The 27,265-nt window shown below is 42.0% G+C and overlaps 1 protein-coding gene across 4 annotated transcripts; it reads right to left on the reverse strand.

Moving 5' to 3' along the window:
• Nucleotides 1-2,942: 2,942 nt before the first annotated feature.
• Nucleotides 2,943-26,952, reverse strand: pcgf5b (polycomb group ring finger 5b). Of its 4 annotated transcripts, none has more exons than XM_030748726.1 (10): nucleotides 26,743-26,952; nucleotides 21,760-22,154; nucleotides 21,459-21,616; nucleotides 20,571-20,667; nucleotides 20,111-20,166; nucleotides 17,231-17,290; nucleotides 16,080-16,255; nucleotides 15,715-15,813; nucleotides 14,668-14,757; nucleotides 2,943-3,343 (listed from the first exon to the last, which is right to left on the reverse strand). In XM_030748726.1, exons 3-10 carry the CDS (start codon nucleotides 21,571-21,573, stop codon nucleotides 3,296-3,298), a joined length of 741 nt encoding a protein of 246 aa, XP_030604586.1. In that variant the 5' UTR covers nucleotides 21,574-21,616; nucleotides 21,760-22,154; nucleotides 26,743-26,952; the 3' UTR covers nucleotides 2,943-3,295. The 4 variants fall into 4 exon arrangements, with proteins under 4 accessions (XP_030604586.1, XP_030604587.1, XP_030604584.1 ...); XM_030748727.1 differs by lacking the exon at nucleotides 26,743-26,952 and adding exons at nucleotides 22,245-22,356; nucleotides 26,534-26,581 and having other exon boundaries at nucleotides 21,459-22,154; XM_030748724.1 differs by having other exon boundaries at nucleotides 21,459-22,154.
• Between the last annotated feature and the right edge of the window lie 313 nt (nucleotides 26,953-27,265).

Genomic DNA, 27,265 nt, shown 5'->3' on the forward strand with positions numbered 1-27,265 from the left:
AGTTTAGCTCAGCATTGAAGTTTTTGATACTGGAACTCATAAAAGCCTCAGGTTTCATGGTTTTAATGGCTGTACTTTTCAGAGGCTTTTTATCTCATAATTATAATGCTGCTCTCTCCGATTCATCTTTTCTCACAAAGCCGAGGTTCATTACAGTGTTGGTGGGTCAGCAGCATCAATGTGAGTCATAAAAACCACAGGGCCCTCTGGCCTACATAACTCTGACCTGAAAAAACAACCGCAAGGGCAAAGAGAAACAGCTGAAAGACGTGTGTGTGCGTGAGGAAATGTTTCACTGTAGATGTGATCATGTGAGGGTGTGAGTGTATGTGCACATGAAAACTGCCCTGTTGATGTACACTATATTATATTCACTCACCCATCCAAATCATTGAATCCAGGTGTTCCAGTCACTTCCATGTCCACAGGTGTATAAACCAACCATCTCTGCATGCAGACTGCTTCTACAAACATCAGTGAAAGAATGGGTCGCTCTCAGGAGCTCAGTGAAGTCCAGCGTGGTACCGTGATAGGATGATACCTGTGCAACAAGTCCAGTCATAAAATTTCCTCACTAGTAAATATTCCACAGTCAGCTGTTAGTGGGATTATAAAAAAGTGGAAGCGACCGGGAACGACAGCAACTGTAGAGCAGTGAAGACGTGTTCTCCGGAGTGACCACTCCATCTGATATTCCACTGACCGAGTCTGGGTTTGCAGCTGCCAGGAGAATGGATGGATGAGTGGGTTTGATGTGGAAGAACTTGACCTGCCTGCACAAAGTCCTGACCTCAATCCGAATTAGAGCGGAGACTGCGAGCCAGGCCTTCTTGTCCAGCATCAGCATTGGACAACATATTATATGTTGTCCAATTATATCAACATTACTAATAGGTACAAATAATTCTAATATTTTTTTACTACTCAGCAGTGGGTTTTAAATAACTGTGGCACATTTTCATTACCTTAATACCATGTTTTTACTGCATTTATGAAATTATAGAACTAAAATTACAAAAACTCATCAAGATGAAAAAAAAAATATCCACCTGCATGTTTTTGGGCTCCCTTGAAAGAGATTGGCTGTACAGGACACTCTGACTCATACCTGTGTTCGTGCAAATGGACTGAACTAAAAGTGGCTTACTTTGATAACTATCAAAAATTCACAATATATTTATGATATAAAAATTCATATAATAAATTAGCAATAATAAATATTCAAAAGAGAAAAAACAGGTCTTTTAAAATGAACTGCTCATTGGTTTCCATTTTAGAAATTGTAATTGCAGTTTAACTGCATACATCTGTCAGAAAAATGAACCCTTTCATTGTATTTATGTGGCCTGTTTTCTTAAATGTAAAAATAAATGAATAATTTCAAGCACAGTAAAAGACACCGAGCTTTGATTCAACGTTTCCTGCTGCAGAAACCGATGTTCTGATGGTGTAGATGTTAAAAATTCATGTTAACAGTTAATGTTAATAATAATTTAGTGTCAAACCCACCAGCCCCAGGCCAGTGGCTCAGACTGGTTTGTGTATATTTTTCCTGGCCTACATAAAAAAACTTTTATTTTTATATTATTAATACAATTTGATTCAAATAATGTGTTTTATTTATTTTATATTAATCTAAATCTGCAAAATAATGTTTCTAAAGCCTTGAAATAAATGTAGTCTAGTACACCCCATGCCCCCCTTTAGGCTCCCCCCTGCTTGCTGAAGGTATCACTGCAGTGCGGCTGCTGACAGCCTTCAGTGAGCCGCTTAATTTAAACACTGTTTCAGACTAAGTTAAGAGTTCATCTGCATATTTGAACTTTTGTATCTTTACAGTAGATTTTTTCTCTGTGTAAAACAAACAGCAGTGGATGGAGCAGCTACAAAGTTCTCTTTTCTTCACGTTGGTCCTCGTTGATCAGGTGGATGATGAAGGACCTCCAGCTGTTTCCCAGTAAACGTTTTAATGGTGGTTACAGGAAAAAACGCTGCTGTTTCAGACACTAGAAAAAACATTTTCTTTCACTCCGCCTGAGCTCACCGCCTCGGTAATGGCTCCGCCTCTTTGCTCTTCGCCCTGTGTGTGTGTGTGTGTGTAGACAGACTCCGGCTCCACTTTAAACTGTGACAGCATCATCATCACTGCTGCTGCTGTGCGGCAAACTGATATACTTAATCACACTGAGGAAATGAGAAATGTTTATGCTAAAAATGGTTCATTTTGGCTTGTTGCTATGTGGTTGCTAGGCTTGTTTATAAAAAAAAAGGTCATTTTAGTTCATTGTTAGGCAGTTGCCAGGCAACCTGATAACATCATAATATATAATGCATTATTGGATGTAACTTAGGTGTAATTGTGGTGAAATAAAAATGATACAGTGCTTTTCTAAAGTGTTATAGATGCTAAAAACAGGTCATTTTCGCCTGTTGCTAGGTGATAGCTAGACAATATGATAACATCACAGTATCTGATACAGATAAGAACCTTCCAGGGCCAAAGATGCACCTGTGTGCCAAGTGTGCCTGATCACCTCCTGCCCATATAGGAGGAGTTTTTGTGTGTCACAGTAAGATAAAGAAAGCATATAGCAGCCTTATACAGCAGCTTTAAAAATAGTGATCGTAGTTTCAGTATGACTTAAATCCAACCGCAGATTAAGCATATCAATAAGCCAGCAATACTGAAGGCGAAAGCAAGCCAGCAATAAGTCCAGAAATGAGCTATGCAGATGCTTCTGTTCAAGCAGAGACCTTTTAGTGATACTCAGTATCAGATCCATATAAACCCCGCACACACACACACACACACACATGGCTGACTGTTCTTTAACCACAGGTTCAGATAGTGAGAGTGAACGTGAGCAAATCAAACCGCAGAGTCAGACAAACGCAGTCACCAACAGTAGAAAATCAACATTTAATCTACAGTTAGAGTTAGACAGGCAAAGAGGAGATATGGTCATACTTCATTTCTGATCCGAACAGCTCTTTTAGGCACAGGGACATACATTTAAAAATATCATATATTATAGCATATATTATTCTATGTAGCATAAAAGCTCTTTAACGTAACAACGTATTCACTTCATCATTGGCTGTACAAAAATACATTTAAATCTTTCTCTTTCTCTGCACATTGTTGACATATGTGTGTTGTGTCCAGTTTATTCTCAGAAATGCAGATGTTCTTAATATCTTGGTTACTATGTATGGATGAATTCATGTGTGTGTGTGTGTGTGTGTGTGTGTGTGTGTGTGTGTGTGTTTGTGGTCTTCTTCTTGCAGCCATGGTTCAGCCGAAGTCGATGCGCGGCCGGTACTCGAGAACCATGGGATATGTCTGAAGGAGACACAGAAACAAGAGAAAGTGTTTCAGAGAGACACGATCGATGGTTTGGTCTTTACACTGTAAACTTAAGCACACCTCAGAGGACACACCACACTGCTGCTGCCGCGGCGGGAACTCAGAGGAATGGAAGAAATGTAAAGTTTTTGTTCACACTTCTTAAAGCGATTAAATGGTGGTGTAGCCCCTTAACAGGCCAGGGCCCGGTGACGGGCCGTTTGTAGTCCCTTTTATATGGCAGGCTAAACCCTCCCATTTTTATTGACACGTCATTCAGCCAATCATGTAACTGGCTGCACCAAAGCACCTGACAAAGCTACGTGACGCCCTCTGAGTATTATTGGCTCTGGGAAACACATTTCTTTACACGATTGGCCGAAAATGGGCGGGTCTAGCCTGCCATATAAATGCACTTCATTTCATAGCTAATAGGCTATGAAATGGGTTGTTCAGAGTCAATAATAACCAGAGGGTGTTATGTAGTTGTTTCAGGTGATTTTTTTGCTGCCAGTTAAGGGGTTAAAGCACTCACACACAGAAATGCACATATGCACAGCCAAACTGTGGTGGTTTCTGCTGATCCAGAATCAGTTCTGTGACTCCCAGTTTAACTTAATTCAAACTGTATGTTGAATTAAACTGCTGGATCCACCTGGCTCTGCTCTGCAGGGATGGAGGCCAAATGTCTGATGCAGAAGAACCTGCTTACTCTGATGAACACCAGCAAAAATGCAGTGCGCGCCTTTGTATTGTTTCTCTCTTTCACAGAAAAATTAATGAATGTTGTTCAGGTTTCATAAAGAGTGAATTTAGTGTTCGTTCATTCTGACATTTTTCACATGCTTCACACTGATGATCAGATTTTTCTGTGATTTAAACTGTCCAAAGTTTTTCATTTCAAGGATGCCAATATGGCCTGTGGTCGAGCTGGTGAGCAAACACTAACTTTTCAAAGCTCTGTGAGCCAGAACACGATAGCACGCACTTCAAATCATCCCCTCTGAATCCCACCCTCGGGCACATCATGACGTCACAGCAGAACTCACACATTCACAGTCTAAAAAACTGATGGAAAACAATGGCAAGCGCAGCCACCTGATGTGTGGCCTTTAGGGATGCAAACTCTCGACTCTTCAGCTGAAAACTGTTAGGTCATCTCAGAGACCCAGCTTTCATCACCAGCCACGACCCTCCAATGGAAATTTGGGTCAGTCTGAAACAGAAGTTGATGTTTGCTTTCTGTAAAGAGACGTTCTTGCTGAAATCAGCAAGAGTTTTAAATTTAAGGATCTGTTCACAGAACCTTTCATCCCAAAGCTCCCAAACAGGACACTAACTGGCCGTGGCTTCGAAACAAACAAACTGCCCCCACTGCCCCCGCTTCCTTGTGTGACTACAACCAATCCAGCCACAACAAGGTGCAGCAAGGTGATGAGCCTAAAGGACAACTGGTGTGTAACTCTAACAGCTTCTGACAAACCTGCCACATTTGATATTCTCATAAAGAGAACAGTTCGGTCTGCTCAAAATGTCAACATTATACTAAAATACGCAACACTGCACTGAAGCACTGGAACCAGAAAAATACAACTTGTACCACCAGTGAAATATGGACATAAGATCCAAAGTGTTTGTGATGCTCCGGTTGTTTGGCCTGTTTTTTTTTTTGCTTTCTCTTTTTCAGGTGTTGGTTAAAGGTTAGCACTTCACTTTCTTTTGTTCTCTTTTTCTCAGTTGGATTAATACATGGGCTTGGTGAAAACTTGCTGTGTGACGCTCCCTTTTTTTTTGTCATGTCCTGAACAAGCCAGGCATGTTTTTTTCTTCTATGGGAAAAAATATCAAGAAGCAGCAGCTTTAATCACAGCTGCCTCTGGGAAGCTGGCCTCTCAGCCTCCTGCACGGGCTTGTGGCCCAGAGGCTCATTCAGTAATCCTTCCATCACTGAGGTTAAATAAGAGCGTTGTCACTGCTGACACATACATACATTCCTGCCTCTTTCAGATGATGTGAGCTGCCCTTTTCATAAAAAATTCACAAAGGAAAAAGTGTTTGTGTCTAAGCAGCTGAAAAGTGAAGAGGGCGCCTCCTGATTCTGGAGACTGTCTCCTATTTCTGGCAGCTCAAGGCTGCTGGTGAAGCAGAGTGCAGCTACTGTCATCTCCCTCTGCATTTTGCTGTATCATGCCTTGAAAAAAACACTGAATCCAATCTAACAGCTCTGTCAGTGGGCCTCTGTATCTGGATCTCTGACACTCTTTCACTCAGCAGTTCTGTCTCCATCCAATTTAATTACACTGTAGTAACATATACAATGTGCAGGCTGCTCCAGCCTGGTCTCAAGGCTAAATAATCAAAATGAATCCACAAATCTATAGATTGACTGCTGATAGATAATCTGCTGTCAGATGGTTCCTCCAGTGAAAAACTCCAGAGATTTGTGGGTTATAGGCTGCTCAAAGAAATTAAGAACACTTTGAAAACAGATCAGATCTCAATGGGGAAAAAAATAATGTGCTGATATCTATAACGACATGGACTGGGTAATGTGTTAGGAATGAAAGGACGCCACATTGACGGAAATGAAAATCGTCAACCTACAGAGGGTTGAATTCAAGGACACTGTCAGGGGATGGATGGTGTCCTAGGGGATCTCCCAGATCTGGACCAGGGTATCACTGAGCTCCTGGACAGTCTGAGGTGCAACATGGCAGGATCAGACAGACCAAAATATAATGTCCCAGAGGTGTATTCTATTGGATTTAGGTCAGGCAAATGTGGGGGCCATCCATCCATCCATTCATCCAGCCATCCATCCATCCATCCACTTCCACTTATCCTTTTCATGGTCGCGGGGGGCTGCAGTCTATCCCAGCTGCCATAGGGTGAGAGGCAGGGTCCACCCTGGACAGGTCATCAGACTGTTGCAGAGCTATGGGGGCCAGTCAATAGTACCAATTCCTTCATCCTCCAGGAACTGCCTGCATGCTCTCACCACATCACCGACCCACTAACAAACCGGTCATGCTAAACGATGTTACAGACAGCATAATGTTCTCCACGGCCTCTCCAAACTCTTCCACATATGTCACACTCTTATCTGTGATAAGCACAGGGCACCAGTGGTGGACCTGCCAGTTCTGGTATTCTGTGGTAAACACCAATCAGGCTCCACGGTGCCGGGCAGTGAGCACAGGACCCACTAGAGGACGTCGGGCCCTCGGGCCACCCTCATGAAGTCTGTTTCTGATTGTGTGGTCAGAGACATTCACACCAGCAGCTGCTGGAGGTCATGTTGTAGCTCTGCAGAGCTCATCCTGTTTCTCCTGCACAAAGGAGCAGATCCTGGTCCTGCTGATGGGTTAAGGACCTTTTACGGCCCTGTCCAGCTCTCCTAGAGTTCCTGTCTGTCTCCTGGAGTCTCCTCCATGCTCTGAGACTGTGCTGGGAGACACAGCAAACCTTCTGCCAATGGCACATATTGATGTTCCATCCTGGAGGATTTGGACTACCTGTGCAGCCTCTGTAGGGTCCAGGTATGACCTCATGCTACCAGCAGTGACTCGGACCCTAACCAAATGCAGAACTAGTGAAAACCAGTCAGAAAAGATGAGGAGGGAAAACTGTGAGTGTCCTCCACCTGTGAAACCATTCCTGTTTGGGGGGGGGGGGGTCTCATTGTTGCTCCTCTAGTGCACCTGTTGGTAATTTCATTACACCCAAAGCACCCAAACACCCCCCTCTGCTCCTTACCTGACCACATCAATATCACAGAAGGTTGACTGACTTGATGCTAAACTCTGATTAAAAAGTGTTCCTATAATTTTTTTTAACAATGCTTGATTCTAATATAGTGTATTTGAAGCTGATGGCATGTGTCTGAAGATTCTTAAAAGTTACAACACATTTTATCCAGATTCATCTAATCTGTGGACCAACGATAAGACTCTTTTACCCTAAAAATAGATGTTTTGAGACATTTTGTGTGATTGACTCTGACATTTACTGATGGTAAAGACTATAAATATAAAAACTGACACTCAGACCCAGGGTCAGTCAATGCCGAGTTCCACTGTACCATCCTGAAGCGTATGAAGGTCATTCAGTGGAAACAACTCAGCTTGCTAATCACCTGCCCTGCTGTTGTCACCTGCCCTCCTCATCAGATTTGCCCCCCGAGACTGAAATTCAAGCTAAAGGGCTGCGCTCTGACACACTGGAGGAGATATCATATCACAGCTCACAGAGGAAGGTGCTCAGAGGTGAAGTTCCAGGAAACAAAGGAAAAAATGCAGATGACCTTCAAATGAAGGTCAGTGGAATATATAACAATAATCATAATCATTCTTTTTCTCAGGTGGTCACAGGGCTTGTGTGGTAGGGAGCTGTAGTTATCAGCTGGAGCTGAACTAAACAGAGTTTTAGGACCGTGGGTGGAAAGTCTTTTATGGAGATGTGTGCACCGCTGTAAAAGAAAGGCTGGTTTATATGACAAGAAAAAAAAAGAGAACTGAATGCAAAAAAAGTAACTGTTTTATTGTATTTTCCTTTCCTTTCATAATCTTTGGTTTTTGTTTTTGGCTGGACTTCCTGAACTTCCTGATTGCATCTTATATGGATCCATTTGGGGCACAATAACAATTTTGTTTTCATTGTTTAAAAAACTCTCAAACTTAAAATCTGTCAGTCAGCCACGGCACTTATTTCCATTTCAGATTAGAATACGTTGCATTCAAAGGAACGGATACATTAAGTTCTATTTGCTGCTACAATCTAACAAAAATACACTGATACACTGAAATACACTATACTTTTTTCAATCAACAGTTTTTTCTCTTTATTTCTCCTTACTTTACTGTATGGACAGTATATTATAAAAACAACAAAGCTCTGTTTTTTTTTGTTTTTGTTTTTTTTTAGGAAAATTTAATGCCTTCTTGTAACTGAATATACCAGGAGATTTATTTCTGCACTACAGCCCTATCCAGTGAGGAGTCTTTGCTGGTTTATTTTAGGTCTAACAGACTTTTAAAGAGAGAAAATAACTTCTTCTCTTTGCTATTTCAGTATAGATGCCTTCTCTGAAGTTGAAATCAATGGGATTTTTTATGTGAAGTTTTTAATGTGTGACAGAATGATTATCTTCTTTGTTTCCTGATTGCCAGAGAACAATTTAATAATCCATCAATCCATCCATCCATCCATCCATCCTCTTCCACTTCTCCTGTTCAAGGTCGCGGGAGGCTGGAGTCTATCCCAGCTGTTATAGGGTGAGAGGCAGGGTACACCCTGAAAAGGTCGCCAGCCTGTCGCAGGGCCAACAACAACTTAATAAAACAGCAAAATTACATATTCTGGTTGCCTAGAGTCAGAGTTAGGGTAGGGTTGGGGTCATCACACCAACACAATGTCAAGGCAGTGAGATTTTGCTTTTACTGCAAACTTTCTTTAGCGTGTGAAGGGATGGACGTGCTGAATAAGTTCAGCTTTTGCTGACTGTGGGAAACACACATACAGATGTTTAGGGGAAAGTTTTGGATTTCACAGTTGAGTCCTGTTCCATCATTCAGGCCAAACACTTCTCTGCTTCTGTGCACGCCGTGCCAACACAGGAAACTGATATGCGCTGTAACAAAGGTGAACCAATCTCAGGAGAGATGGAACGACTGTGTCACGGCTGCAATTTGTGACTCGCGCTGACCCCAGAAACACATTTTGTGATTAAAAAAAAAAAAAAGCTTTCACTTTTCTAAATATGAGGGTTGAACTTTGAACAGAATAAACACGAACCAAAAATCAGATCTGGAGCAGCTCGGTTAGTCATCATGACTCAGAGATGGAGGTCTGTTGTTTGGATACTTTATCTGGACAATTCTTCTTTAGCACCATCTGCCTCTCCCTCTTAAGACTCTGATCATATGATACAACACATTGATTTTTTTGGCCATTTTCACACCACAGATGAGAATCTTGGCTGAATTCTAAGATTCTTAAAAAGGTTAAATACTTCAGATTAGTATGCTACTTCTCATAAATGTAAAATCATTTTTAACAGCCACTCTAATTCCTTGTAATGCATTGTGGATAAAGACTAGGGTGTGACTTCATATATTCTAATCTGATTAATCGAAGCAGAAATGAACCAAAGTAAGCAGACATTTTAGTGCTCAGCAATATAATTCATTAGCATTAATTAATAACAGATATCAGTGTGTGTGAGAACAGAGAAGAGTATTTCCCAGATACATTTTCAGTCCTGTGTTTATAAAAGTCACTATGGTGGCAGTCAGAAAGCAGTTTCCTGCTCTGACTTAATGACATCCCGGGAGGTTACAGATTGATTTTCTTTTGCTCCCGTACGAGCGGAGCCGTCCTGACCGGCCTCTGTGCGCCTCTAAATCGGAGGGAGAAAATGAAGCCGAGCTGTGGACGAGACTGATGAATGACTCGTATCTTTTTTCCCAAGTCCGACTTCTGTCTTCATTCCCGTATCTATCTTTCTCGCCCCCTCTGTCATCCCGCTCCTTAACCAGGCAGCGTTCAAGCAGGATTCAAAAATAATTTCTGGCTGTTTATCCTGGTGACTCACCACTGAGGGCATAAATAATTCTGATGGACAGACTTCTGTCTCTGGTTGTGGAGCATCAGGGTGGTGGGCAGAGAGGAGATTAAATTAAAGATTAAAGAAAATTTGAAATCATGATGTCATCTATGAGTTTTTCGCTCAACATGCATTTTCTTCAAATTTGGCTCGAATGTGTTCAAATCTGGAGTCAGTGTGACTTTGATTTGGACTTTGGGGATATTACAAAATAAGAAGTCTTATTTCATTATAGAATATTTTGAGCTTCTCATCTAATTTCTTCTCATCTCAGCCATTAATGAAAATATGAAATAAATGTAGAGGCCAGGATAACATTACAGCCCCGTTTCATATCAGTAACCCTATAGCAGACGCCTGAATACCTTCTAAACTGTTTTGCCCTCATTTGGAGGCCACGCCTTAAACTTTGATCCAAATACTTTCAGTCACCTGTGGATTAGTACACATACAATGCAGCTTCCAGCAAAAATATGTTTTCAATATTAATAAGATTCACTAAATCAAAACTATTTTAATCATGCTGTCAGAGATATTCTGTGATTAACATTTCAACAAATACTTTCTGGTAACCATCCCAGAACAGACACAAAAAAATTAAACGGTAAACAAATTAGAGAAAGTACTGCATATTGTTACTACATATTGTACCCATACTACACAATCTGCTGATGTCAAAGCATTATGTATAACATCACTATGATCATAAGGCAACCACGTTGTTTCCATGTGAGCAATATTGCTGAGCAGTAGGTATGGCTTTAATATTGCTCAGTGATGTGTCTATACTATTTATGGCCACGAGTCATCCCTGACCAACATGTTACACAATGCTCAGCCAATCAGAAGTCGGAATCACAGTCTAACCAATCAGGCTGCAGCCTGGAACTGATGCTCCTATAAACAGACTGGATCTTTACCTGGAAGGTTCTCACTATCAGCTGCTGCAGCTGTTCAGGGTCCGAGGTCAGCTGATAGATATGGGGAACCCCCACTTTCTCCATTTCAGTCAATAATGCTCAAGTAGGTATAGCCAATCACATAGCACAATACGATCACATGATTAGGTTGAGCCAATCAGGCATGAGAAAGAGGTTGCAGCTCATTAGCATATATAATCATAGCATCAGCAGCCTGAAATCCTCCATGTTGTTTACTTTCCACTTCAGCCAAAGTGCACAAAGGCTACTAACCATCAAGGAATATGAATATTGTGCTGCACATCTCTGAAGAGTAAAGAACACATACACATACTTGTGGTTTTGGAGTCAATAGACCAAAAAGATAAAACTCAAGGACAGACGTCCTGATGGACGGTATGATGACAACATCCTCCCGCGTGGGAGGATATTCCCAAAGGAAAACATTATTTCAGTTAAACTATGCTCAGTAACAACATCCTAACTAAGAACTGAAATGTAGCCTAGATGCTGAAATGTTGTTGTAAGACAACATTTCTGATTAGATGTATTTTCACAGTGCTTACTGGGATGGGATTCTGGGATAAACGCAACCCGTGCTATACTCTCCCTAGCTACTTCCCTCCAATATATATATATTTTTGTCCAATACATATATGTCCAATATATGATATTATAGACAGTAAGACTCTGGGAATCAGGACTGGCACAGTGTCCCCTTCCTTCCTCCCAGTTGCTGTGCCTTTCCTTGCTCTGTCTGTGTGTGCTGTTTTTACAGATCTTTAAAGCGTGGATCCCTTCTTCTTCTTTCTGGGCTGGCACACCTGGTTAGGCATCATCCAATCCCCACTGTGCAGTATATAAACTTCATCTGTACCCATTTAATCCATTTCTCTGTGTGCATTACTTCTGTCATGTGCCAACCAGCCTTTGTTCGACTCTGCCTCTCCTCTTGCGGTTCCTTCTGCCTGCCTGCTTGTCACTCTGGACCAGTTTTTCCAGCGTTTCTCTCCAGCTCTACAGATCCAGTGACCCTAGCAAATCCACAGTGTCCTTTATTCAGTACTCATGGGATGGGCTGCATTTATTTAGATCTTGACCCTCATTTCGATCTCACATACATACCTATAAGGTTTGATGACTGCATCTTGAACTGCTGAAATGCTCTGTGTTTAAAAAATTAACCTGTCACATGTCTGAAACTGTGGGCATTTGTGTGAGTGAGTGATTTACACCACCAGCAAACTCCTCCCGCCTCTACATCCAGACTTAATCACGCTTTAAAAGTGGAAAATCTGGACTTTGTGTATACAGACACACAGTAGCCATGAGACCAGCCTGTTCAGGTAAGTGACACCACAGAGCGGGAAATTTACGGCTGCTCCCTCTAAGTGTCACCAAACCAGGTTTGTCTATGTCATGAACTACCCTGAGAATGTAGTCCTGCCAAAGTACTTGAAACCACCTTTGTGTTTTGTATCACCAAGCCCAAATTTTACCACACACAGACTCACAAAGTGGAGACAGAGGGGAGAATACCAGTTGCTGTGTGATGACTGATAAATAAGCTCTTCAGTTCCAGGTACCTGAGCAGGACTGAGATGAATCGGACTGAACAGTCGCCGTGACAGAAATCTCTCTGGTACTACTTGCAGTCCTCTTTGAATGATCTGTTTTGTTATCTTAAATCCTGTAATAACATGTTCATAATCTGTGTCCACAGCTCGCCATATGGGAAAAAGGCCCAGATGGAAAAAGATGTGACCTACGAATCTGGCAATCTGTGCACAATAAAACAATCTGTATAGCATCACTGCAGAAGGAGGATGTAAAATCAAGCTGGATTAATTAAAAACAGCCTGTGATGCTGGGAAATAACGCAGCAGAGGTGGCACCTTATTCTGTGCTGTGCTGTTATGTCCTGAGTTTCAACTGTATCTGAATTCTACTGAGACTTTGGGCTGTGTAGATTTCAAGTCACAATGCAACATGATTATATAATAAGAAGGAAAAGTAATTATGCTTTATTTTCCATCCTCAGTGACTATATAATGACACAGATCCAAAACAGAGACTTTAGCTCAGTGAAAGATGGACTTTGTGGAGGACATGGCTCCACTGGAGCACAGCTGGAGCTGAAACGCTACAGACTTTAGAAGCTTGTCATTTTCATACTGACTTCCTTTCTACTGACCCACTGTCTGCAGCTGTGCCAGCTTCCTGCACTCCTCAGCCACCAACCACAAGTGGACGGGGTCTTTCAGTAGCTACCATGCAAATATAAACTTGTTATTAATCTCTGGCTCTCTTCCACAGTGTGTCTTTTGTCCTGTCTCTCTCCCCCCTCAGCAGATGACCCCCCCTCCCTGAGCCTGGTTCTGCTGCAGGTTTCTTCCTGTTAAAGGGAGTTTTTCCTTCCCACTGTCACCAAGTGCTGCTCATAGGGGGTCGTTTTGACTGTTGGGTTTTCTCTGTATTATTGTAGGGTCTTTACCTACAATACAAAGCGCCTTGAGGTGACTGTTGTTGTGAATTGGCGCTATATAAATAAGATGGAATTGAAATGAATTGAATTAAACTAATAGAAAAGTTGTCTACACAGCAGCATCTAGCAGAGCTTAGCACGTGTAATACGGTGTAAAGGGTTATACCATGTAAAGGGGTAGATGTGAACCAAACCCTGAGCCCTAACCGTAGAGAGGTCACTGGCATCCTGGTGGATGTTAAGACTGTGATCTAAAAAAAAAAAAAAATTAGTCTCCTCTTGTAGATAAAAAAGGTTTAAAATCTACTTTCTTATGCACAAAATAAATGTAGTAAACAAAAATGTATCAGCGCAAATGTGTCTTTGTTTTGTTTGACCAGCAGTCCAAAATCAGAAAGATTCACATTAATGTCACACGTGGCATTAAATACTGCGATAAAGGGATTCGTGCCCGCTGAACAGCTGAACACTCCTAACCTTAACCCTTGTTTATGAATACACAAATATATGTGTGACCTTATTATTATTTATTAGGTCTTATAAGCTTTCAAAGTTGTGCAGGAACACTTGTCAACTTTATCTTCTTTTATTATTGTCTTCTTTTTTCTCCTTTACCCTATTAGAGTTCGGTTTACAGTCTCATTCTCTGCACATGATTTCAAAACTGCTGCCTTTCTAAATCTCTTTAACATCAGCAATGCTTTTCCTGTTTTAACTCATTACTAAGCATCTGTTAAACAAGCGGATAAGGCTGACTTCACTTTGCAATGTGACCTTTGCAGAAACCAAACAGGATGTACAGTAAACCTCAGCCTCAAGAGGAAACGGACTTAGTTTAAACGAACGATTTCCTCCCTGAATGATTCTTAAACATTTCAACGTTTCCTCTTCACCTCAGTTCCTGAAACTTGAACTAAGTGGCTCTTGAGCATTTTGTACTAACACTGTAAAATTATGTTGTAAAAAGTCTATTGTCACCCCTCTGAAGTGTCCCTTTTCACAATCTGAGACATTCTTGGAATAGAAATGCTCCTCTAAAAAAGCATTTCACACTGAATAGAGAAGTCATTCAACCAGGACCACATGTACACACACACACACACACAAATCTTCATTCTTACCCTGACTTTGAGACTATCTTCATTTTTGCACACACACACACACACACACACACACACACACACACACACACACACACACACACACACATGCATGCATAAAAAAAAAAATTTTTAAAATCCTGCACCGATGCATCTACACACAAGCATGCAAAGACGCACACATAAACAGGAAGTGAACGTGCCAGCCTTACATTCTCTCCGTGTAGCCTCCATCGGGTCATATAGATGAACTCCAGGGTGTGATCTCTGCCCATGATTTCCCCATTACACAGAACATCCAGCTGCAAACAGAAGAATAAATATATAAGAAAAATACTTTCACAAGTTTAAATGAAACAAAAACAGTTTTTAATGAAGCGGTTTTGCCAGAGCCTGTCTCCCAGACAGAGAAGGTGACGAGTGAAAACAAAAGCTGAGCTAACACTTCTGAGAGAGCTGAGAGGAGAGGGGAAGTTCACTGTGATAGTGAGTAGGAGGCTGCTCTGAATATGTGAGTGTGTGAATGAGAGTGCTAAAACTGGCATCACTGTGTAATACCAGTTTTAGCACAGTCAGCCCCAAATGTAGAAGCTAACAGTTTTTTTAATCCTTTGACAAAGCTGGTGGCAATCACATGGACTATTAATGAGCATCTGGTACAAACTATTAACCTGCTCAGAGTTTGTCTTTTTTCTTTACACTGAATCACATGATTTTCTCTGTTTTTAATACATTATTCTGAGCCTGTTTTTACCAAGTCATTTATTGTACTTTTTTGCCATCTGTTCACGCTGACCAATGGACCGGACCTCCCCGTAAAATCCATTTAAACCTGGAAAATAATGAAAAATCTGACTGTATCTGTTCTGGTGAATTTTCATCATCTTACACTGAACTCACCAGCAATTTGCACTCAGTATGTATGTAAAAATGTACACTTATGCTACCATTTTTTAGACTAGTAATACCAACAACAGCTTTTATTACATTGTAGTAAACATGGTAAAATTGTGAAATGGGATTGTTGCTGAAAGCGGCCCCGAAGTGCACACGAAGATGACCTTGAAGGGGACATCAGTCAAACTGAAATCAGTTTTTGTCTCCTATGGGCAGAGCTGAGCACTCAGCATCCACCAATCAAACAACTGATCAGCATACATCAGAATAAGATGTGAATATGCCTTTAATTTGGGAAACACAGATTTTAATGAATGAAAAGTTGTTTCCTGTTAGGCAGGAGGACTGAGTACGTTCCATACCTCGTAGGAGCTCGGCAGCTTTAGTTTAAGACTCAGAAACTTCTTAATTGTTCCCACGGTGACTCTACTGGAGCAGCGGATGAACCTCTTCATCAAATCCTAATTGAATGAGAGACAAATTCTCTTACACACCGATTTAATGAGGCAGCTAAAGGATAACTGCAGGTTTTTAAAGGAAAAGACAAAGAAATTACATGTTTACAGGGGATTATACCCCCGCTCATCCATGAATTTTGGAAACAATTAACAACCCAAACAACAGCACAAAAAAAGAGAGAAAAAAACAAGGAAAAATTCATGTTTTAATGCTTGTAAAAGCATTTAATACCTCCTGATTAAAAAGTTATATGTAAAGCAACACACACCGTGACGGTGCTCTCCCCCGACTGTCCTGTGTTGCGTAAGCAGTCGAGGCAGATGGCGATCTGAGGGTCACTCCTGTGATAGTCATCCTCACCAGCACCGTCGGCCTCATTGCCTCCACAATCACCACCTTCGCCTCCAGCATCAGGCACGGCAAGCCTTGGACACCTCAGGCTTTCTACGAGTAAAACAAATGTTTGCACTCACAGTGTTACTGAGTCTGCTGTGGTTAAAGTGGACCTCTTTTGCTCACTTCCAGCTCCATATCTCTGTTTGTATTTCAGAGCTGCTTTGCATGATTTCACAGTTGAGAGGAATTACTCGTTCACTGACTTCACTGTTTGAAACTTCGGCTCTGTTTTCACCACAGAGGGTGATGAAGGGGGTTCAGTGTATGAGAAGAAAATTCCCCGCTGATGCATCAAAACTTAATAAAAAAAATCCCTCTTTTTTCATTGAGTTTCTTCTCTAATAATGAAAGCACGAGGACAGAAATTTTGAGTAAGAAGCAACAACCACGATCGCCCTCCTTCCTCCGCAGACAAGTCACGCTATTTTTCATTTGCCAGTTTAATAAAAAAAGGTGTCGGAGGCACCGAGGCAAAGCAGCCAGCGGTCCGTCCTACGTGGCATCGGCTCTACGCGGCATATCAGAGTCTTCCTTTCACTGATCCCCGTCCACTCGAACACATCAGGTGAAAAATCAACTATGTAAATATTTCACTTTAGGTTTGCTTGGATTTTTCTCCAAGATAAAGTTTGCTATTAAATATATAATTTTAGTCTTTACTTTATTTACCATATTCTTCAAGAAAAACGGGGGACAGTCATATTTCCTTTTAAATCGCAGCATGAGAGCGCCACCTGTGAGTCCCCATTTTCCTCACTGTGAAGAGATCGCCTTACATTACCAAGAGGTAATCATATATTTGCAGATCTTTTGGGTCAGCCTGTGTTTTTGGCCCTCTCTCTTCTCGAATGAATCCGCTGCCTCTGGTTTTAAACATGGTTTATTTACACGCGCAATCTCTGAACTTCAAGCGAGCTCCCAGAGCAAACACGCAAACTCCACAAAGAAGCTGGGGAGAGATTTCATGACATTAACAGCAGTCACGTTCAGTCACATCAACTCTGTATTTAACTGCCAGCTTACCTTGGCCATTTTCTTTGGGCTGGTTCTTCCTCCAGAACTCGAGTTCTTGCTGCTCTTCTTCTAATTCGCAGGGAAAAAAAGACCAAAGGAGAGGAAGTGTTGACGTGAAGCACACAGTGACACACGAGCATTCAGACCAAACCAGTCAGAGGAGGGTGGCTGATTCTCATACTGTGTTTGCTATTCCAGTTACTGAAATACGGCCCATTCTCAAGTATCTGTAATCAGAGAACTTCATTTCTCCTTTACTGCAGACTTTAAAACTAAACTGATTCATTCTACAAGCAGTCCTGAAGGAAGCACCATTGTGAGGAGTTTAACTAAGCTTAGCACAGTCTTCTTTATTCAGACAATAAAAGCTTTTCATAGCAGACAGTTTGGCCTTTAATAGCAGGAAATTCACGGGTATAATTAATAACATTCACAATGGCTTGGTCATTCCAGCTATTCCAGTGATACAAGGACCTCCTCCAAAAACAATGCGGCCTCTTTTCTTTGCATGCTTTGACATGTCAAAATGCCTGCTGTGAAAAAGGTCAATAACGCTGCTTTGCCATAACAGAAAATGAGCCACTTGGACCAATTTTACAGCTGCTAAAGAGAAGAAAGCAACTTTTTTTTTTTTTTTACTTGGACACATCAAACTGAGTCCTGCTGTGAGTCGCTCATAATGATGCTCATGAATAGGTTTACACGTCTCTAATTAAAATGAGTTTTTAGCCTCAAAGAGACATTTTATCAATGAATTAAAACCTAGCTTGACTTTAAAGTGCCAAACAACCCTTCCCAAAGGAGAGCTTAACTGATCCTGTATCAAGAACTAAACCCGGGACACCGGTGAAAACCAGGTACCTTAACCACGAGCCCATATGGGAACTACCAGAGGTAACGTTTAGTTCACTTTATTTCTACCAAATGCAGATTCATACCCAGATCATATTTCCTAGGCACACCAAAGGGGCAAGCGAAAATTTGAAGTCATCTCACATGCCCTAAGTCCTCCTCTAATTGCCTTTTTGACAGCCCATTAGTGGCATCTTGACCAAGCAGATCACCTTCATTTTTTTTATGCAAAAGTATTGGAACTAGTCTCCATCACCATATTAGACATTTTTTTAATAAAGCCCAACAAAGCAGTTTTGCTGCCTCTTGCTCAGATCCAGATCTGCTTTAAGTCTGTCATGTGTTCTCTCTGCAGGAACACGAGCCAGGTGATGCACTCGGGCCACCACGGTGAAAACCAGCTGCTGTAACTGGACCGCACCGGGCACCGGCAACCTTCACTTTTGTTTTACTTCCTATCACTTGTCTCTCCACTCTTTGACCCCGCTAGGATTTTTTCTTTTACTGGGTAGAGTTTCCACTGTGACTCTGGTTGCTCAGTATCCACGATTTAACCAGATAACTAGCAACACAAGTCCTGTCCTCTTCCTCTTCCTGTTGCGGTTGCATAACGGAGAGCTCATTGTGCCTGGAAAGTTCATACTCAGAATTTCCTAATGCCCCGACCACAGTTCACTATCCAGACAGAATTGCACTGTAAAAGTAAAGCTCATAAGTAACAAATCAATTTTTTTCTATTGCTATTTTCTACTGCTCATTAAATGTAGAATGCAACAAAATCATTTGCATGAATCTCTTCTCTCTGTACCGGAGAATTCACAGGAGGATGATTTTTACACCACTTGGCCGAGCGGCCCATGCGCCACAAAAATATATGACGTTTGTTCCATCTTTCTGCTGCCAAAGCGCCGCCGTCAGCTGAGGTGAAGTTATGGAGTAATAAAATTATAGTGCCATCACAGCTTTAGTTAGACATGTTGACTTGGCTTCCCGGTGGCCTCGCTGCAGAGAGAAGGCTGTACATCTTCATCTAGTTTTAAACACTTGAGCTTCCACCTCTCTAAACATAATGTGACACTGACAAATGAATCCTTCACTGATGTCAGCAGCAACATGCTCCAACCTGAAACAAAGGTTGGCTGAACCGCAGAGCAGTAATCAGGACACTCTTCTCTTCGTTAAGGTGTAAACTGATTGATTGTAAATCTCTTGAGTCTTAATGTGAATAAGAAGCAGGGTGTTGCTTGGCACACGCAGCACACCTTAGTGGAGTCCAGTGTGGGTCCTGGCTTTTATGGAAGGGCCCCAGCAACCATAAAGAAAGAATTTACATGGACGTGGTGACTGGATGCTTTTTTCACTTTTTTCATTTTTAGACTGTTATTGATTGGTTACTAAGTGTTCTGGAGCATTGATAGAGCATTGCTGGGGTTGCCGGCTAGGGTCTTGCAAACTGGCTGAGACATCACTGAGGACGGTATTGCCAACATGCGGCAACTTCCAAAAACTGCAGTTCTTTCAATGTCCACTTGCAAACACAACCAGAGAGATATGATCTGCCTAAGCAAGAACAGTGATAATTTACTGAAGAAATCTGCAACTTAAATGCTGAAATTTCATTTGTTTCATCATTTGTTCATGAAATTTCATTTGTTTTATTCATCCTTTTATTTTTCTCTGCACTGAGCTGCTGCAATGTGCAAATTTCCCTGTCGTGGGATCATTAAAGTTTTATCTTATCTTATCTTAAATGCTGTGGTTTTTATTCTTTCAGAGACCTTCTGATTAGGTCCTGTAATTCTTTTCTTTCTTTGTCCTGGTTAAACTGTATTTAATCCACCGAGAAGCAGCAACATGTTTTCTAGCGTGCATGCTGAAGGCACTGCGTGCATTTAAATAAGCAAGTCTTAGGCTTCCAATGAATTATGTGATTGGAGTGCTGTAAATTCTTTTCCCGACCTCCCATGAATAGTCACATAATTTAACACAGACTGAAAACTGAGGCGACAGATTGATGAAACCATCTGGCAAACTCACTTTCTCTGAGTCCGGGCACCAGCTTGAAAATGATCTCCTCCAGGGTGTTGTCTAACCTGAGAATATGACAGTGAGAAGGAGATGGAGGGGATGATGCATTGAGGGAAGAGAAGAAATTAAAGTGGGTAACAGTGATGGTGGTGTTGGTGTGGAGGTAGTGGGGGGGCAAGCAGGAATAAAAGTGGCCAAAAGGGAGAACGGAGGAGAGAAAATCAGTAGCTCAAGGTGTTGAAATAAACACAAAGACAAACAGAAGAAAAGGACAATCAAATAATGGAAACAACAACAACAACTTTGGAGACAAATGGAACTCTTAAAAATTTAATTTAGGAAACTTCTTTCAAGCTCAAATAAGGAGAAAAAAATACAGAGATATTCAAAAAGTGTCCAACACACCATTGATCAGGAACAATAACAGATCACGTGAGAGAAGAAAAACATGTTACACCACCAAAGTTACCTGAGCATCTCCAGTGGGTTGGTCTCGTGGACCTGAATGCCACATTTAGGACAGTCATTGCTCTCCTCGAAGTGCTGCACAATACAGCTCTTACAGACTGCAAAAGAAATATATTTGAAATAAGTTTCTCCACTATGTTACGGCAGTCAAACTCATCTTAAGTCATTTAGAATTAAAGAGTAAGTAGCTGTTCATCTGTGAAAAGATCAGTTTGCCCTTGATTTCGTTTTTTTCTTTGGCAGCATGAGTAGCTTGCTTTGTTTTGAGCTGGCAGATTAACTTGCTCAGCCACTGATGATTTCCAGGTTGCCAACACCTGCTGCACACTTACACACTGCCCAAACTAGTCCCAAACTGAAGCCTGGGAAAAAGTATAACTTTACTGCAACAAACACTATAACTATCATGAATTCTGAGTTTGAAAAACAGTAGCGGGAGCTGGCAGTTTGCTTGCATCTTCTAGCTGTCTGCAGGAGTCTTTGCTCTAAGTTTATTTACTGTAATACTTGCAGCTTCACACAGAAGTACAGAGCATTCACCGAGAATTTACTCACGAGGCACAACAGCAGTAACTTTATTAATTGTTAATTATGTCTGACACGAATACGACACCAAGCCTGATCTACGGTTCAAACTTAATCTGCACTTTTCTTCACTTCAGACAGCTGTGCTGACACAAAGAGAGTCAAGTGTCATACACAGCAGCTGTACTGAAGTCTATCACAGCTGCTGGGACATTTGGATTTGACTGTTCTCCAAAGCGTGGTTAGGGTTAGGCGTAATCTTAGACCTGTTTGGGTTCATTCCCAACTATCACAATGGACTTTTACCACATGATTTACAGGTACTGTCACCTGTGTGTGTGTGTGTGTGTGTTATTTCACTCACATGTGTGCAGGCACTCGGTGACCGTAGTTGGTTTAATCAGGTAACCTCGACACAGGTAGCAGGTGATGAAATGGTTGAAGTCTCTCACCAAGTGCTTCCTTCCTGTAGCGGACATGTTTGGAGGGTTTTCCTTTTTTCCCAGCAGTGCAGCAAAGATACTAAACAGGAGATGAAAAATATCACCTTCTAGCTTTAGGAGACTAAGATGTCCATTCACAGCAGTGAGAAAAGGAAGACAGATGCTGCCTGCTGGACTTCAGATTTATTAGTTGGATTATGTGTAAACAGTTGGAATATCCACCTTGTCCAGGATAGTACCCACAAGTCTTCACCATCCACAACTAATGAGTGCGATATGAGATCCTACTGTGTAAAGTCCTGCTCCATTCTTAAATTTTGCAGTCAGTTCTTCTTTAGGAATAACTCCCACTGTGATTTTATTGCATCTTCAACGAACCATATTAATCCAACTGAACAAAAAAGACATCGAGCGCTTCCAGATTACGCAATCCTGTTCCAGACAAACACAGAACTCCCAGAGAGAGTGGGCCGTCACGTCTTCCTCCCTGTCACAGTGATGCTTTTAATCCATGAAGGTTCACAGACGAGCTACAGCGAGTTCAGTCTTCTGCCTCATCAGCTCATTGCAGTGGTGCTGCTGTGGTCTCTACTCTTGACATGGGGACACAAAGATACCTAAAGAAAATCAAAAATTAAAATTAGTTTTGGGGAAAAGTATTTGTAGGATGATATTTGAAAACAGTGCTTTGCAAAAGTTTTAGGCACCATTTTTAAAAAAATCCATCAGGGGAGCATGCTCAGTCTGCAGAAGGACAGCAAGCTCAAATATGCAGTCAGAGTCATAGAGAAGGAGCTTTAGTGACTCGAACCAGCAGTCCTGCAACAGGTGGAACAGTGGAGCTCTGATTCAAGTCAAAGAACAACGATACGTTTAGTGTCTTAATCTTTTCCACAGTAGACGCAAACCTCCATCCATATGCATCGTATGCAGGAATACGAAGTGGGAGGAGGCAGATGGCTTTAACAGATATCTTCTAAAAATAAAAATAATAAAACAGATTACATACTTGCAGAGGGCTTCAAAAGCAAAAACCAGCTAACCAGAAATGATACATAAAACACAAGATAAAGATCTTAAGTACAGAAATGAAGGCAGCTGGGCTTCTTTTTGGCTCGTGAAAACGTCACAACTCTCATCCAAGAGGCTTTCCATCCTCATGAACCCAAAACAAGTCCAGCTAACTTTGCAGCAGATGACCCCCCCCCCTCCCTGAGCCTGGTTCTGCTGCAGGTTTCTTCCTGTTAAAGGGAGTTTTTCCTTCCCACTGTCACCAAGTGCTGCTCATAGGGGGCATTTAGACTGTTGGGTTTTCTCTGTAATTACTATAGGGTCTTTACCTACAATATGAAGTGCCTTGAGGTGACTGTTGTGATTTGGTGCTATATGAATAAAATTGAATTGAACTGAATTGAATTAAGACCTGGATGGCTGAGAACCTGCACAACCACAATAAAAGATCTCTGAACGGAATAATCTAAGTGCCCTGCAGAAGCTGGTTACAAGACCTTAAATCACAGTTATTTTAACTGGTAAATTTAACAACTTGAGGTCTAACCCATCACAGGGTTAAGGTTCAGTCTAACCTTTAAATCTATATGTTTCGAAGAATTATATATATATAAAACATTAAAAAAAACCCATATATATTTCTTCTTGTTCTTTTTGTTAAATGGTTAAGTTTGCTTGACAGCAGCTCGCCACAGAAATTCCCACCACATTAAATCCACAGCTGGAGCAGAGGGTTTGTATACCTGATTTGCACTCTTCTTTTTTGGTTTGCTCTGCCTACCTCACTTGTTATTTAGAATTTATGATGCTCGGTAACATCAGTTACTCAGTAACTATGACATATGGCATATATACAACACATGACCTTTGAAAAAACACATAATGAGGGCTGTTTTTCATCCAGCTCCTTGTCACTGGTTTTTAATTCCTTCCACAGGAGACGTGACTGTTGCGGAAATTATTCACAGACAGTTTTCTGATGTGCCACTCGTTTGTTAGTTATGTAGTTCCTCATTCAGCTAACTAACACCTTTATTAGGGCTGCCTATCGATCAGGGTGAACCTGTGTTGATTGCTGGATGTAATCAGAATGTGGTCTGAAGAGGAAAACCTCACCGGTGGGGAATGCTCTTAAATTGTTTTTGTGGCACTGACAGCGTCACCGTACTGATGTCTTTGTGAGTCATTTTTCACTGAACTTCAAGAGGGTACATGTCAGAAATACATGAGTAATTAATTTTTCTGGTAAGGTGATAAAATCTGTACTATGATTCTTGGACTTTAACATCTACTCCTACCTCTAACCCTAAACCTTCATATTTTTTCTTCGACTTTGCTTTAACCCTCTGAGGTTTAAGTCATCACTGATGATGATCCTAATGCCATGCTATTAGAATAGTATGTAACTGTTCTTAAACTGTTCTCAGGGCTTTACATCCAGTGGACAAATATAATGTCAGGGTTTGGGTTTGGGGGAAGGGTTGAGGTCCTTTAATGATAACTTGGACCTCACAGAGTGAAAATTATCCTAATGATCAGCCCTAACTCTAACCACTCATCTCCTCTGCCCTAACCGGTTTTTGATGAAGGCCAACCTGGAGAGGATCTCTTCTGTCTCGGCTGGATCTTTCATCCAGGTTTCCGGTTTTCTGTTCTTTCTCCTGTGCACAGCACACAATGGAGGGAGCCTTCAGTGATGTGTTGGCCTATACACAGCTGTTTATTTACTCCAAGCCATTTTAAGTCAGTGGACTGAACGAGGGAGAGTCAGCGATGTACTTTCATTTTTATGGTTAGGGTAAAGTGGACATACAGCCCGTTTGATGGATTTTTTTGCCAATTTGCATATGCAAATGAGTAAGTGTATGATAATTTTATCATTAGGGTAAAATGCATGTATGAGTCTTAAGCTATCTTGTGCCTCTACACTCAGTAATTAATGTGATTATTATTAACTAACAGTGGCATGATCGTTCACCCAGCAGGACAGTTCTGACCTACATGCATCCATTTCTACGTTACCCTGACTATGAATAGCTAACCTCTCCAACTTGCCCCGATTCCATCCCCACTTTGATGGATCTGAACGAATTTTGGCTTCCCTGCTTCAAATATAGACGCCAAGCTGTATATTAATCATCAGGGTGGCACCACCGAACCCATTCTGAGGTTTCATATTTACTGTGGAACCCCCTTTGTAAACCATTCATAGGACAGCGTCAGTGCTGCGGTTACAATAAATGGCCGGTAAATCTTTCTGGATGTGACATTAATCAGCATTTTCATGTCTGATTCATTCCCTTAATTAAACACACAGCAGCCTGTCCATTGCTTTGATAACAGGATATGATAAACAATAATTATCATACAAATTACTGCGTAAACTGTTTGCTTTGCGCAGGGAGGCTGTAGATATTTACCATATCCAACATCTCATTCATATTGACATTTCTTACTGTGATGTTTGCGATAAATTCACCTGATACATAATTACTGTCAGAGTCAAAATGATTTTTGGTGAGGTTACCTGCAACAACTTCATTACATGGAACCATAATTTACTCATATAACAACCCTTAGATCATAATGATTTTGGTTCAGACATAAACAACACAATGGTGCAGTAAAGAGTTTGTGTGAATTTAGATCTACTAAAGGAGGTATTAGAGTAGATTTGTGGTAGATGAATATGGATGCAAAGCAAATGAAAATAACATATTGATCAGCTACAACATTAAAACCACAGGCTGACCCTTGGATTCAACACTACAAGGCGAAACACTGCTGCACATCAATTGAACCCTAAACGTGGCATTGGCACTCCCCAAGAGGAAGTGCCCCCTTTAGCAGGTCAAGCACAGCCCCACTCTGCAAACAAAGGCTCGGGAGCAGCTCAAAGAATCCTCCTTATCCAATAGAGCAGCTCAGTGGAATGAACCCAACTACAAGCAGGTCCCACACCAGGACCCACATGTTCAACCCACTCCTGTAAGTTCCATGTCCTGAGAGGTCTGAGTTGTTGGGCAGTACTAGTGGGACCTACACAACATCAGACAGGTTTTAATATTGATCGCTCTAATTATACGATATGCATGTGCAACCATAGAGTTCATGGATGCAGCTTAATACTCCACACTCATTCAGCTCCGATCGCTTCCGGCTCAAACAACAAACACTGTAACAGTTAAATGCTAACTTTGAGACTTCAGACACTGGCTGATGTCTTGGTGCTATCGCCATACTGTATCAGTGTTACACAGAGGCTGTGCTGCAGGGCTGATGACTCCAAACAGAAATGATTTAACAGGAATGTTTAGGAAGATTGTTACTTTTCATGAAGTGTGCACTTTACTCTCCTGCGCCACTTCCTTCAGTTTGGAATCAGGACGCGCAGGCTGCGTGTTGAGGTGCTGCGTGTACGTCAGGTGTGCGAGCAGTGTTGGACTGAGGGAGCTCACTCACTGCAGGAACAAACTACACACAGAGGAAACAGTGTCTGCTTCACTCCACACTCCTGCCTCTGTCAGTGTGGGTCGCTTTTTGCTAGAAAAATCTCAAGTGCGCAGTTTAGAAATCCCCCTCAGTGTCCGTCAATGAGATTAGGAGCGCGCGCACACGCACAAAGCAGCGCGCGTTATTTATTCACACACACACACACACACACACACACACACACACACACACACACACACACACAGAGAGAGAGAGAGCAAGAATCTGCTTATCTCATCGTTAAGGCGCGTCACGGTCTACGTCACCTTTGTCAAAACAACATCAATGGACGACACGCGCACATTACAGCGACACACCGTGACATGTAACACACGTTCGAGCGCTCGTGCGAGCCTGTCGCAGCTTCTGTTCAGCAAATACACACCTATGGTGCGCACGCGGACGTACGAATCGTAGCGACAATAAAAGTTGCAGCGCGTCGTGTCATGGCCTTTAAACGAGGAGCGCAACGCACACGTTTGCGTGAACATACCGTAATCCCCGCATGTGTGCACGGCGACGCACTTTGCGTTTCTGGAGGGGGGGCCAGAGAGAGAGAGAGAGCGAGAGAGAAAGAGAGAGAGAGAGAGAGGAGGGACGGCCAGCAGCGTCAAAGTTTGGCTGAAACGTAACGCGACCGACGGCGGCTGATGAATTCTCCGTCCGCGCAGATATAATAAGAAATAATAACACATTCCTCACCTCCGTAGTCACTTTCCCTTCGCCTCGGAGTTACGGATGCCGCTGCTGGACAGGAATGTCCACCATGACACTGTCCGGTCCTCCCGTACAGTCTGCTCCGTGTACTGGGAGAGGAGAGAAACACGGAACTGGTCGGCTCGGATCTGCCCCAGTCCGCCCAGCAGAGAGACAGGCAGGCAGGCAGGCAGGCACCAGAGAGCAGCGGTGGGCGGGGAGCCACCAGGCAAGCAGGCAGGGCTCGGAAACTGAAAGCAGTTGTGTAACTGAGTGACTATTGGCCCACAACACACACATGCAACCACGGAGCGCCGTGTCTGCGGTGTGTAGTGATGAACACCGCAACTCACTTTATTCAATTGGTCAGGCTGAGTGACTGATGTGACTGCAGAGTTCAGCTCGTTTTCTTTCATTTCAAGCTACATTAAAATATAAAACTGCCTAAAAACGGTTTATTTAGCGTGGGCTGCAACACTCAGCGCTCCCAAATATAAAACGTAGTTATTTCTGCTTTAAAAAAGCTGTT

Source organism: Archocentrus centrarchus, chromosome 15 (assembly GCF_007364275.1).
Source record: "Archocentrus centrarchus isolate MPI-CPG fArcCen1 chromosome 15, fArcCen1, whole genome shotgun sequence".
Taxonomy (NCBI): Eukaryota; Metazoa; Chordata; class Actinopteri; order Cichliformes; family Cichlidae; genus Archocentrus; species Archocentrus centrarchus.